The sequence below is a fragment of the Camelina sativa genome, chromosome 9, assembly GCF_000633955.1.
Source record: "Camelina sativa cultivar DH55 chromosome 9, Cs, whole genome shotgun sequence".
NCBI lineage: Eukaryota > Viridiplantae > Streptophyta > Magnoliopsida > Brassicales > Brassicaceae > Camelina > Camelina sativa.
The window spans coordinates 31501852-31515215 of NC_025693.1; the positions used below are offsets into that span (position 1 = coordinate 31501852).

Here is a 13364-nt window from a genome sequence, read left to right on the forward strand (position 1 = left end):
TTACCGTTGTATCTCAATTCTCAACAACGTTAGGCTGTCTTCTCAATGATTTGACAGTTTAGCCGGTTGATTAGTAATACCGATTTATTTACTAAACCACCCACTTTATCTCTCGGTTAATAAATAATTCGTAAACGCGAAAAGATTAATGGGCTTGATTAGCCCAAATTGATATAACCTCTTTGTTCAATGGAAGGCCCAATGGACCTTAAATCTAATCATTTCGGATTGAATTTTCAATTTTGAGAGACAAAAGGAGAAGCGGCAATAAGGAGTGAGTTCGAATCTCAAAAACATTTTTTTTCTTTGTTTTTTTTTTTTTTTAATTTTTATTCCTCCCTAAAGAATTTTTGAAACCATTTCTTCTGTGTCTGTCTACTACTACTACTCTGGAGATTTCGACGGCGATGGCGTTAGACTTGGTTTCAATCAGAAATTGAGGATTTTGATTCCTACTTCCGTCTCTGGTGGTGTGTTTTCGTTACGGAAAAAATCAAACGGTGAAGCAAATCGGAGATGCAGTTGAGATCTAGCCATGGACAGGGAGGCTAACCTTCCGGTCCGACCGGATAAACTTCCCAAGGGTCTGGTTCGTCCCATCTTAACCCAGGAAACGTTTTCTTCTTCTTCTTCCTCCTCCCCGGAATTATTACGGCATGTGCAAGCCGCTTTCAAACGCCATCGCCCACTCAGTACTCCCCTCTCTCTCTCTCTCTCTCAATCTTTCTGGGTCGTTTTCTATTTCTGGAACTAGTTTTTATCTCACTAATTTAGGGTTTTCTTTGGGTTTTGGCATTTCCCTCAATCTCCACTAATTTAGGGCTTTTTTGGTAAAGTTAAAGTTAATGGTTTTGTGGAATTCGTGGTGTGGGTGATATGATTTGTTAGTCCTTTAGTTGAGTGAGTGAGTTGCGAAGGATCTCTTATGAGTTTTATTTGTTTAGGTAAAATGCAGACGACTACTATAGGGGCTCGACGAAATGTTGCTCCACAACGACAAGCTTCTAAAAATTCACGTTTGGTTACTACTACAGCTGAAGGGCAGAGAACTCACGATGTTGTTACTCTGAGTCAGAGTCTTGCTGCCAATACTTTGACACAGGATACAAGGAACTTAGCCTCTTCTTCTGTTGCTGGAGAATCTATTGAGAATGCCTCCATTACACCTCCTTCAGTCTCAGGAACTACTAGTAGTAATATGTTTGGTCAGAATTTTAACCCGTCTGTCAAACAGATGGATTTTGGAAAATCTGCTGTTGATAATGCTAGTTTAGGAAGCAATCTCGATGTAGGATCTCAGAATGATATTGTCCAGAGGAAGTTCCAATCTCTCATTGGCAGCAGCACCATCACTTCTCAAGGTAATGTCCTCGTTCTTTCGTTTCTGTATCCCGAATTAGTTTGCTTTGCTTTTGTAGTAGTACTGGAAAAATTGTTCAAAGGCTGAACCTTCTGAACCTTGGGGATACTCAATAATACTCAGCAGTTTGTAACCACTGGCTCAGTTTGCATAAACATAGTTATAGTTGGTTTGTTGATCTAGTAATCTTACTTGGACTCATCTGTCCTGGCAGATATGGAATGGGATGCAACAAATCAAGCTGACGCATCACATCTTGGTGCTCGTACTGGATCAAGACATCAAAATCTCCACACTGTTGATTCTGATATCAGTTTGAAATCTGAATACAAGGTTTCATCTTCATTGGCAAAGATCCAGGGTCAGCTGGGAGACTTTCGCAACTTCTTGAACCAACCTAAAACTCAATGTTCTGCCGTGGGTTCATCATGTGCCACAACTACGCTAATCCATTCGTCTTCAGCTCCTATGTTAAATGCTACTACCCATGTCTCTCGTTCATATGTTGAGGCTGATTCGAATGCAAAACCACATGCTGTTCAAAGTCAAGGGAACTTGCCTTCTTGTTATCCTTCTTCCAAGGATAGCAACATACTACATGCCGATAAAGATCCCCCTGCATCTGAGATGCCAGCCTCAACTAATGATCCTGAAGTAAGAATCAAAGAGACAGATAAGTCCAAGCAGCAACAGTGCACTACAGAACTTGAAGTTCCAGTGGGATCTTCCAGTCATGGGAGCGATGGACAAGCAAATGCTCGTGTACCCGATGAGTTGCTTACCAGTGTTAGCTCACAGCCACAAAAACCAGATAAGCATGAAAAGGTTGCAAGTAGCAAAGGGCCATCAGCGCCTCGTAAAAGAAACTATGATCCAGACATGTTCTTTAAAGTCAATGGTAAGCTTTATCAGAGGCTTGGCAAGATAGGAAGTGGAGGAAGCAGTGAGGTCCACAAGGTTATATCTTCAGATTGTACCATATATGCGCTTAAAAAGATCAAGCTCAAGGGTCGTGATTATGCTACAGCATATGGATTTTGCCAGGAAATTGGATATTTAAAGAAGCTGAAAGGGAAAACCAACATAATTCAGCTAATAGACTACGAGGTACTTCCTTTTACTACATATTCTGATCCATGGGGCAGTTATATTCTCGTGTAGTTTCGAAGTGCTGTTGGCAATTTAGATCTCAACTATTACACAAATTCTCTTATGCAATTAGGTCACGGATAAGACTTTACTGAAAGAGGTTCAAAATGGCACAATGAGTAACAAAGATGGAAGAGTTAAGGACGATGGATTTATATATATGGTACTAGAATATGGAGAAATCGATCTGGCTCACATGTTGTCCCAAAAATGGAGGGAAATTGAAGGATCTGACCGGACAATTGATGAAAATTGGCTTCGGTTCTACTGGCAGGTTCTTACACTACCCATCAAGTTACATTTGTGATGATACTAAACTATTTACTCTCTTTTGCATGGGAGCTCCTTCACTTTGTTCTTTTAGCAAATATTATAGTAAAATCTATATAATTTCACACCAGAGTCTTTTGCTCAAGAAGGCACTGATTCTCATATGAATTGAAAAAAAATTGCAGCAAATACTTCAAGCTGTGAACACCATACATGAGGAGCGCATTGTACACTCTGATTTGAAACCCGCAAATTTCCTTCTTGTCAGAGGCTTTCTAAAGCTTATCGATTTTGGTATAGCTAAGGCCATCAATAGTGACACTACGAATATTCAACGAGATTCACAGGTAAGATACTCCCATGTTTTTGTTTTCGTCCTCATGAATACATAGAGTTGTTTTGTATTTAGTTTACAAGTGCTGATATCAATGGGGCGTATGTATCTATTGTAACAGGTGGGAACTTTGAGTTACATGTCACCAGAAGCATTCATGTGCAACGAAACCGATGAGAATGGAAACACTATAAAATGTGGAAGACCATCAGATATTTGGTCACTTGGTTGCATACTATACCAAATGGTATATGGAAGAACGCCTTTTGCAGATTATAAGACCTTCTGGGCAAAGTTCAAAGTCATAACCGATCCAAACCACGAGATTACTTACAATCAACTCTCAAACCCGTGGCTTATTGACTTAATGAAGAAATGTCTAGCTTGGGACCGTAACCAAAGATGGAGAATCCCTGAGCTTCTCCAACATCCTTTCCTTGCGCCGCCCATCCCACTCGAGCCTCAAGTCAAAACCATTAAACTGCTCAGTCTCATAGCTGAATCTTGCAGTAGTGATGACGATAAAGCCAACTCCATGATCTCTCAGCTTGAACAACTGCTTCTCTGTCCTGCTCCTCTTCCAAGAAACGATCAGTTAGATTCAAGAGATCAAAGTAAGCAGCTTCTCTCTCGGATTTCAGAACTTTGTATTCAACTCCAGGATCGGTTATGAGGTCTTGAAGGAGAAGAAAAACAAAGTAAGCAGTACTGATATGATCTTATGGCTTTTGGATTTTGTAAATTGGTATGTTAATTGTTAGATTTGGAAAGAAGACGTTTGCTTATAATGCTCTGTTTGATTTTCTTGTATTGGAATGTATCATTTGAGTGCTCGTCTTTTTCATGTTTTAGCCGATGAAACCTTAAGTACTCCTCTCTTCTGTAACTAGTCGTACACTCTAAAACGGCGTCGGTAACAGCGTTTTGTCGTTTGATACCATCTCCATTAGCCACAATTTCACATTCTCTTTTGTTTTCTACCAATTCTTTATTGTATTAATCACATAATTATATACCAAACTAATTTATTAAAATCCTAGAAAGCAAATTCTCACCATGAGCAAATTTATTACTTCCATTTTTTTAATCGTTCTAAAAGCAACCTTGCGTTCCATGCAACCTTCGCACTTTACAAATTGATTTCGCCTTAATTCTCTCTAACTCCATTACCTTATTATTCTCACCTTCTCCTTTCAACCACCGGTTTAATATATTCCTTTAACCTAAATTTCTCCGATCGTTCCTAAACAATGTCTTCTTCTCCACTCGCCGTAAAATCCAACATCGCAGCTCGATCCGCTTCGTTAAACATCCCTCATCATTCCACACGTACCAACCACGCCCATGATCTCCGGTACAGCCTCTCCGCTGGTCCTCGTACCAACGAAGACCGATCACCGTCGGGTAACGGAGTCGCTGGGATCCTCTACAAATGGATAAACTACGGCAAAGGATGGAAACGGCGGTGGTTCGTTCTCCAGGACGGAGTTTTATCGTATTATAGAATCCACGGTCCTGATAAAATATCTCTCTCCGTTGAGATGGATCGGAGATCTAAACTCATCGGCGGCGATTCTTTAAGGTTCATTTGCCGACATAGCAAACGCGGTGATGTTCATAGCCCCGGGAAACCTCTCGGCCAAATCCACCTCAAGGTTTCGATTTATTTTTAAAACGCCCCTGTAGTTTTACATAAATCTTAATTTCACCTCACATATTTTAATTAGCAGATACACCCCTACTGTTTAAACGGATTCACCTAAGTTTTTCTGTTTATTTCGGAAACGCCCCTTTATTTTTGAATGTTTGTAATTATACCCTAAAATTACAGTTATAGACTTGTAGTTATGATCTGGTAGTTCACATGTATTTTATAAAAGTTTTGAATGTGTCCCAACAAAATTAAAAATATCAACCACACCCCCGGTTGCATATGTTATTTTGAACTCGGCCAAATCCATATATATATATATATTTGGAAGTGCTCCACACCACAACTGTAATTGATTTATATGGGGTGTTTTTGTAGGTCTCTTCGATTGGACAAAGCATATCAGACGCAAAGAGATTCACTTTATACACGGGCACGAAGAGTCTGCATTTACGAGCAGCAACGAGTGAGGATCGTAACGCTTGGATCGAAGCTTTAAAAGCTGTTAAAGAAACGTTTCCAAGAATGTCAAACGAAGAGTTAATGGCATCGACCACTAATGTCTCACTCTCTACCGATAAACTAAGACAAAGATTAATGAAAGAAGAGGTTAATGAGACAATCATCAAAGATTGCGAAGACATAATGAAGAACAATTTCGTTGCTTTGCATAATGAGGTCATGTCGCTGAAACAGTATCAATATCATCTTGTAGATTCCCTCAAAAACTTTAACAACTCACCTAAAACTTACTAACCCTAAGTTTTTCATGATTTATCTCTAGATATTTGATATATATCAGTTTAAATTAAAGTAGACTTTTACTTCTTTTTTTTTGCATAATAATGAAAAGTTCAGGAGTTGATATGGATCTTTTTGTTCTATTATTGAGTTGATGTGAGGTACTGAGTACTACTAGAATCCCATATGTGATTTATGGGTCATTTAGTGCAAGCCTATGTATAATTACTTTATGGGTATAGGCCCAATTTGATTTTTGTAAAATCAGTGACATTACTTTTTGATTTTGTATACAAGAAACTAGTATTCGGAGGATAAAGTTTAAAACTCTTGAGACTAATACAGATCATTGCGTTACGAGTTTGTATATTGCAATGTTTATATCTTTTGGTTTAATATATTGATGGAGTCAATGTATATATATGCTGATTCAATTTGTGGACATTCAAAATAATCTTACTAAGTTTTAAAACGTTTTTCAATAATATAACGTAGTTGTTGTTAGCTGTAGGCAGGCACCGTCAACAAATTAATATAATGCATGAAAACGCTACGTAATGGACATGATGAAGTCACGACTACGATTAAAATATATATTCGAATCCTCGAATTATCTAGTGTACTTCAGTACTTTAACAGTTAAACATACTTTTTTATTTTCTAAGTTGATGCTATTTAATAGAACAAAAGATAAAGTTTTAAACCAAAGATGATAGTAATAATAATAGAAGCTAAAATCGAAATCCAATTGGGTTCGTTTCTGCCAACGATGAAGACGTATGACTGTTCAATCTGATACTTTTCAGTTTCATATTCTTTCTTTTAATATGTTTTTTTCTTTATAAAAACTATTTTGTATATCGAAAAATTAATGAAGCAGAAAGGTACGAAAGAAAAGACTAAAACTATGAGCATGGGCTTTCCCTTTCAAGCTTACACGACAAAGAGACGTATTCGTAAATTTAAAACCCATTAATACGTAAGTCCAATAAACTGTATTATCATTTCTTAAGAAAATACGTATTGGAACTTCAACGTGATCTCTCCATTTTTTTAGTACGTTACAAACTCCTTTTATCTTTTTTTATATTATACACAGACCTCAAAGACATAGAACTATAGGAGTATAAAACAAAGGTAATGCTAGAAAACAAAACCATTACATTTATCATAGTTTATACTCATCGCACGGAATTAACCACAATATTTGCTGTGGTGCGCTGACATCGAATCAGAAAAAAAAAAAGAACATGACACACGTTGGAGCTACTTTACCTACAAAACCAAAATAAGTGGTCCGAAACGATGAATTAAATCGAGGAGATTTTATTTTTATTCAAACTTTTTTTTTTTTTTTAGGGTCAACATTTTAATAAGAAGGATGATGAGTTTGGTAAAACCTGGAGTGATAAGACGTTGGTGTAAGGCTTATTGAGGAATGGGCTTTTGATTCTCCAACAGAACAAAGGATATATTGTTACATCAATACCTGAGCTTCTTCTCTCTTCTATGACCCATGCCTTTTAGTTGGCTAGTTGCATACGTCACCAATCCCCCACCATATAATATTTTATTTTAGCACTAATAAAAACAAAAGTAAGATAATATTTCTCTTCTATTCATATTGAGGTGTGACCAAAAGATAACAGTTTGTTCATGATTTTCATTGGACAATAACCAGGTTGAAATGTCAAAAGTACACTACAGTCCCAACTCTTTTGTTACACAGAAGAAACTTTCCAATTCTTATCCCGAGATAAGTTTGCATTTTTGGGTTTTTGATATCCTTTGTTTATTTTGTACTAATTCAGAGTGACAAATAAGCACACTTTTATAAGATGCACACAAGTTCATTATTGGATGAATTATCTCGACTTTTTTTTTTGCAATGAAGTAATTTGTTTTGAATGGAAAGTTGCATACAAATACCATCTAAGGCCATGTTTATCGGCAAAACAATGAGGTGATCTTGGACTTTATTAAAATGAGAAATAATGAATAGTGTTTTTAAAATCAGGCCAAATGATCTTAATTAAGATCTGTTCTTCAAGTGTTCTTATGCTGACATGTCACCTTGTAAACGAAAGAAACGTTGATGTTATTCCCTTTCCCTTTCCCTTTCTTATTCCCCGACGAGAGATTTTTTTTTCCTCACCGTCGTCTCCTCTTTGGTCATCATCTTCTTCATCGTCTCTTCAGTACCAGAAACCCTAATTTCGCAATCAAATGTCAAAATTCCCAAATCGAAACGGAGACAACAGAGGATCCAGCTCAACCGAAGAATTCTTCAAGCTCTTCCGGAGTAGGATTCGGTTCTCCGGCTAAGAAACTGAGTGCGGCGGATTCATCGGGGAATAAGAAAGGGAAAGGGAAGAGAGTGGTGAATCGGCGTGCTCCGGTGGATAAACCGGTGTTTATGAGCGAAGAAGGAGCGGCGAAAGCAGAGGAGCAGAGACAGAACGAGAACGCGTTTCTTCTCGCTCCAATCCAATTCGTGAAGGTGATTTCGTGAATCCAGAAAGCTCTGAAGCCAATAAGGTTAGAAATATTCCTTTAGTCTTTTTACCTATTGTTCTGTTTATCTGATTCGTTTGAGAGTTGTGTGATTTATTGATTCTTGTAGACTCGAGAACCAAGTTTTAGCTTATTGATGTTATCACTATACTTGACTTGTGTCATTCGAAGTAGAAATGTGTTGTGGTAGCTTTAACTCAAGAATGTGATAATGGGCAGATGCTGTATGTTATCAAGGATGGAGTTCGTGAATTGGATCAATGGTGTAACAAGCTCCTTAAGTACGGTGAAGCAGCAGTCTCCTCTGTGAAACGAGACGACAGTCCTAAGGTTCGTAATCTTCTAAACACATATATAATCTCATGGAGAGACTCAATGGAATGTATCTGATGAAATGCATTTGGTGGAATCATATTAGTTGATCGAACATGTCCGTCACTTGTCTCTTGTAGTCTTTGAATGAAAAGTTTATCAGAAGCTGAGGTATAATAAGTTCATTTTTACCGTCTCTCTTAGAAGATGACAATCTCATAGTCGAGACTAATTAAGAGGAGGTTATGATCAGGTTATAAGAGAAGGGAATGACATAACACTTGTTGGATGGGGAGCTCAGCTTACCATTATGTAACAAGCTTGTCTAGACTCTACTCCCTTGGGACAAAGAAACTGTTGAGGCCTCGGTTAAAAAGACTGGTAGACTTCTTGTAAGCTCTAACTTAAATGATAATGGCGGGTTTTGTTTTGTCTGGTCCATCTTATAAACTGTTTTGTTTTTGCTTGGGTTGCAGATAAGCCATGAGGCTCCAATAACAGGAGGTTTTGGAGCAGAGATCTCTGCAACAATCCTTGAACGTTGTTTCTTGAAGGTAAGTAAATATTGATCTCAATTAATCCTTTTCTCTTATCACGTTGCTCCGACCCAAAGAGCAGTTTCTAACATATCATGTGCTCTTGTTTGACACAGATATTGGATGCAATCAAAACAACTGTGAATTACTAGCCGTTCTATCTGTTTCTTTGTTATCCCATTCGTCAATGTAACCAATTCTACAAATGTAAAACCTTTTCTACTTTAAATAAGTCCATTAATTTCCACCAGATATATTGTCTTTGAGATTTAGCCGTGAACATTTTAGACTCAATTGTATACATAATCCAAGTTTTCTTACAAGACTAAAGAAGACATGTTATTAAAATGTTATTTTATAAATTTTTATAATTGTAATATGTTTAAAAATATTAATAAACATTATATTATTAAATAGTATTAAACATTCTTAAATTTTTTATTAAACATTAATAAACATTTTAAAATTTTTATAAAAATATTATATTATTAAATCTTAAGATCTTATACATGTTCTCCCTATAATTTACTTCTTAACAAAAGTTCTTAAGAACTGATCTTACATTATTTTTACAATATTTCTCCTCTAAGAACACCTTTACCTGATCCCCCTATAAACATGCCCTAACTTGGTAATGTGTGATGGTAACTTGGTAATTTGTGATACAAATACTAGCTTTTGTAATTTAAAATTTTGAACGTATTTGCAGGTAAAATAAGTATAGCAGATGAAAGTTAAAAAGGTGAGATTCAGCTCTCTTATCAAATCATAATATTTCGTTTGAAAATAGATTTGTATTTTTGTGTGATTTGGAAATTGGGAAGATAGGACTTATGAGTCTTCTTCTGCTTTGATGCGTACGTAATAGGTCGGCGGACGGCTAACCTGACTAATCGGTCATCCATCTTCTTTGTCTTTTCTCTTCTAATTCCATTCACATAATTTATCATTATTGTTTTGCTTAACATGACAGAATTATCATTAAGAGAGATTGTCATGTCAAATTTTCTAGTACAAGAATCTGTTTTCCTTTCTTATCTTGATCAGAATTTTACAATAGTGATTTACGTTCAAATTTCAGCTGTAAATCAGAACATTATTAATAAATTGTCCTTTAACACCATCTTCAACCTATTTTTTCCAATTTTTCACACTCTAAATTGTAACTCCAAAAAAGCATATCATCAGTTTCTTTTTAACCCTATAACTATATTTCAACTCCAAAAACAATATTATGGGGTGTGTTTGAGTGTTTCATTCATATATATTTATGGTTGTTTTTCTTCTGTCGGACAAATCAAAACAGTTTGCTAATTCCCCCTCGAAAGATTTTTTACGAGTTGAAAAATCATGTTTTGACAGTCTCACGTGTGCAAACATGAACGTTGCACGTGACTATTCTGAGAAAGAGGAAACGTAATCTTCGTAGTATCTTTACGCCAGCCGCCCCCCAGAGACAGGTGGTTCGCTCTAGACTTTGATGACGTGCTTTGAAATCCTGACCGCTAAAAAGACTTCAACACGTGGCACCATCTATGTCGTTGGATTCTTCGTAGACGACGATATTAGTTGGGCCGTGACAGCCCAAATGTTACAAAAGCGGATCCCACATATGTGCCAGCTCAGCTTAATCATCCCAACTGTTAAGAAGAAAAAGGAGCTGTTTGTAGATAATGACGCGTAATTAGATTTGCATTTTAGTTAATTAAATAATCCGCAAAATTAGAGTCATTTTTGTCTCCTCTTGTCATATCTGTCTCTAATTTCTTTTTCCCAAATCATGGCGAATCATAATCTATGGGGATCAATTATTTTAAGATGAAATACTCACAACGTCGCTCGATCATGCGAATAAAAAATTGGTAAAATATAAGAAGAGAATTAGTAGCTTCTTGCATTATTAAAGATACTGTATGTATTATCTCTTGAATTTAAAAACACAATCATTTAAAATCTTATAACCAATAACAAGCTATATTGAACAAATTCTCAATAAAATAGCTCTATCTGACAACGTGATATCCCCCAATCTTGTTTTATAATTTATTAGTGAGACCGATGTATATTATAAGGGATCTTCAACGATCTTTTAATTTGTTCTCTATTGCATTTTCATGTTGAATAAACCTTTTCCAGGAGTGTTTAGTAATATATATTTCCAAAAAAACGTTAAAAAAGATTATCATCACAGTAAACCACAGTTACCACACACACACACATAAAAAAAATGATACAGTATACTCCTACAGTGTAATCCTAGTTATCCATTTTTATCGGTTTCAAAACAATACTGTTGCAATGATCATTGTTACCTCGTGCTTTTCAATTAGTGACAGCTTCTTATATGATTAGACCGATGCAAAATTAATCTAACCACAACCACAAGATAAGTCAATAACTTTCCACTAGATTATTGGAGATTCAACTAATAGCCTCGGGTGTAGAAGTCTTTACCGATCGAATAATATATACATTAAATAAACAAGATAGCATTAGCATTGTTCGATGTATAATGTTTTGCTTCCGATATACGGGATATATTACAACAACATTATACAGTGTATACGTGTTATATGTTACAGTTTGTGTAAATGCGTATATTAATCAACACAATACAAATAACGATTGGCGTTTCTTAAAGAAGGACAACAAAATTATCAATCGATAAAGTAAAACTAAAACTTTGAATAACGACCGACGGACGTCATATAAATATAATAAAGGCACATAGAAGAACAAAATTAAAAAGTCTCATCATGTGGTTACGAAACATTATCACCTGGTTTCCTTTCTTTATTCCACTAATTCGCGATGACGATTTGTTAATGATCGATCATAGTTGTTTACAATTATAAATTAGTTTTGATTAGCATGTAGTGTTATTATTTAGAAGAAGGAGATAAACATAACTAATCATTTGGTCTTTTACGTGGGTATCACATTAATTCCATACAACGTAGGGCACGCCGGCACTTAGTTTTCTTTTTTATTTTTATACATGTATATGTAAGTATTACTACTATAGATAGGCTCTCAAATGTCTCGAGATTTGTTTATTGCTTCGAGCTTGAGTTTTGTTTGACGAATTTAATTACCGTTTGTGATTTTTACCTTTATTTTAACAATAACTACAGTTTAAACAAATCATCAATGATGAAATAACGGTTAAAGAAGTTTCTAACTGCAAACATTTCTGAAATAATCAGAGTAACCAAAAACAAAACTTCGTACGTTGACGTGTGAACAACTTTAATGTCTCCATCAAAATTGCCGTAATTAAAACAATAGTAACATTTTTTTTTATAGATAACCGAAGTAGATGATAGATCATATATAGACCGAGAGGAGAGATACTAATCTTTGAGAGGTTAATGGTAGCACATTGATAGATTTTATAAAACACAGTTAAGGCATTATTAGACATTCATATTTTGTTTTGTTATGAGGATTTGAACTCATATGAAAAATGATAAATCCAACAACATTAGATATTCATAGTTTTTAAAACTTGATTTTTTTGTCAATATTATATATATATAACGTTTTAGCTGAAAAAAGAGCCAATCAAAAGATTTATTTCCATAGAAAGGAAAAAAAACTCCCCCTAAAATAACTTTTCCTTTCTAATTTTTTGTTTCTATTCTAATTGCTCTGATTAGATATATTTATATCAATATTGGAAAGTAACACACACACTAAACTAGTTAGGTGTGATTACTGAATAGTGAATACTGTTTTGTTTCCAAAATCTTTTGAAAATTTTACTCATATAAACAGCAGTTTATATTTGTGCTATACTTTAAAAAGAAAATTTGAATCTGTGTTACATTTATTCATTTTTATTATTATTAATAGTATAGTCGGAATTATTGAAGTCAATACATTGGTCATAACAATGTGACTTTTTTTAAGTCGGGCTTAGGTCTGGGCATTCGGTTAACCATTCGGTTTCGGTTCGGTTGTATTCGGTTTCGGTTATTTTGGATATAGTAATATAATAACCATTTGGATATTTTTAAAATTTCGGTTCGGTTCGGTTCGGTTTCTTTCGGTTCGGTTTCGGTTTGGTTATTTAAATAAATAACCATAACTAACATAAATTATATTAACATTAACCAAATAAACCAAATATAACCAAAACTAACCGAATATAACCAAAATTAACCAAATATATAATAACAAAAATACAAAAAAGGGAAAAATATTGATTCAATTTTACAAAATAGTATTTAACTTTGTAAATTCAAAATAATAACATTTACATATATTGATTATTTAAAATATTTAATTGTTTTGAATCTAGAAATAATTTATATTTTAAGTTTATTTTATAGTTTTGCATAATATTAAGTATATAATATTTGATATCTTCTAGGTTTTCGGATATTTCGGTTAACCATTTAATTGTCGGTTCGGTTCGGTTCGGTTTCGGTTAGTTTGGATATAGATTTTTACTAACCATTCGGGTATTTGAAGAATTTCGGTTCGGTTCGGTTT

At 35.0% G+C, this 13364-nt stretch overlaps 2 protein-coding genes and 1 long non-coding RNA gene across 3 annotated transcripts; all 3 read left to right on the forward strand.

Annotated features, from left to right (window-relative positions):
* LOC104713447 (probable serine/threonine-protein kinase mps1) lies at positions 307 to 3964 on the forward strand. Its single transcript, XM_010430554.2, has 6 exons — positions 307 to 692; positions 945 to 1361; positions 1575 to 2467; positions 2583 to 2783; positions 2965 to 3126; positions 3235 to 3964. The coding sequence occupies exons 1-6, from the start codon at positions 536 to 538 to the stop codon at positions 3784 to 3786; spliced, it is 2382 nt and encodes a 793-aa protein (XP_010428856.1). The 5' UTR covers positions 307 to 535; the 3' UTR covers positions 3787 to 3964.
* On the forward strand, positions 4147 to 5580 carry LOC104713448 (oxysterol-binding protein-related protein 1C-like). The gene is made up of 2 exons (XM_010430555.2): positions 4147 to 4768; positions 5143 to 5580. The coding sequence occupies exons 1-2, from the start codon at positions 4364 to 4366 to the stop codon at positions 5518 to 5520; spliced, it is 783 nt and encodes a 260-aa protein (XP_010428857.1). The 5' UTR covers positions 4147 to 4363; the 3' UTR covers positions 5521 to 5580.
* On the forward strand, positions 8487 to 8894 carry LOC104713450. The gene is made up of 3 exons (XR_755638.2): positions 8487 to 8502; positions 8585 to 8723; positions 8808 to 8894. It is a non-coding gene; the product is annotated as an uncharacterized LOC104713450 (long non-coding RNA).

Coding starts and splice junctions, on each gene's coding strand:
- LOC104713447 (XM_010430554.2), top strand. CDS start 536: ATGGACAGGGAGGCTAACCTTCCGGTCCGACCGGATAAACTTCCCAAG. Junction 693..944: donor CAAACGCCATCGCCCACTCA/GTACTCCCCTCT, acceptor TTATTTGTTTAG/GTAAAATGCAGACGACTACT. Junction 3,127..3,234: donor ATATTCAACGAGATTCACAG/GTAAGATACTCC, acceptor CTATTGTAACAG/GTGGGAACTTTGAGTTACAT.
- LOC104713448 (XM_010430555.2), top strand. CDS start 4,364: ATGTCTTCTTCTCCACTCGCCGTAAAATCCAACATCGCAGCTCGATCC. Junction 4,769..5,142: donor TCGGCCAAATCCACCTCAAG/GTTTCGATTTAT, acceptor GTGTTTTTGTAG/GTCTCTTCGATTGGACAAAG.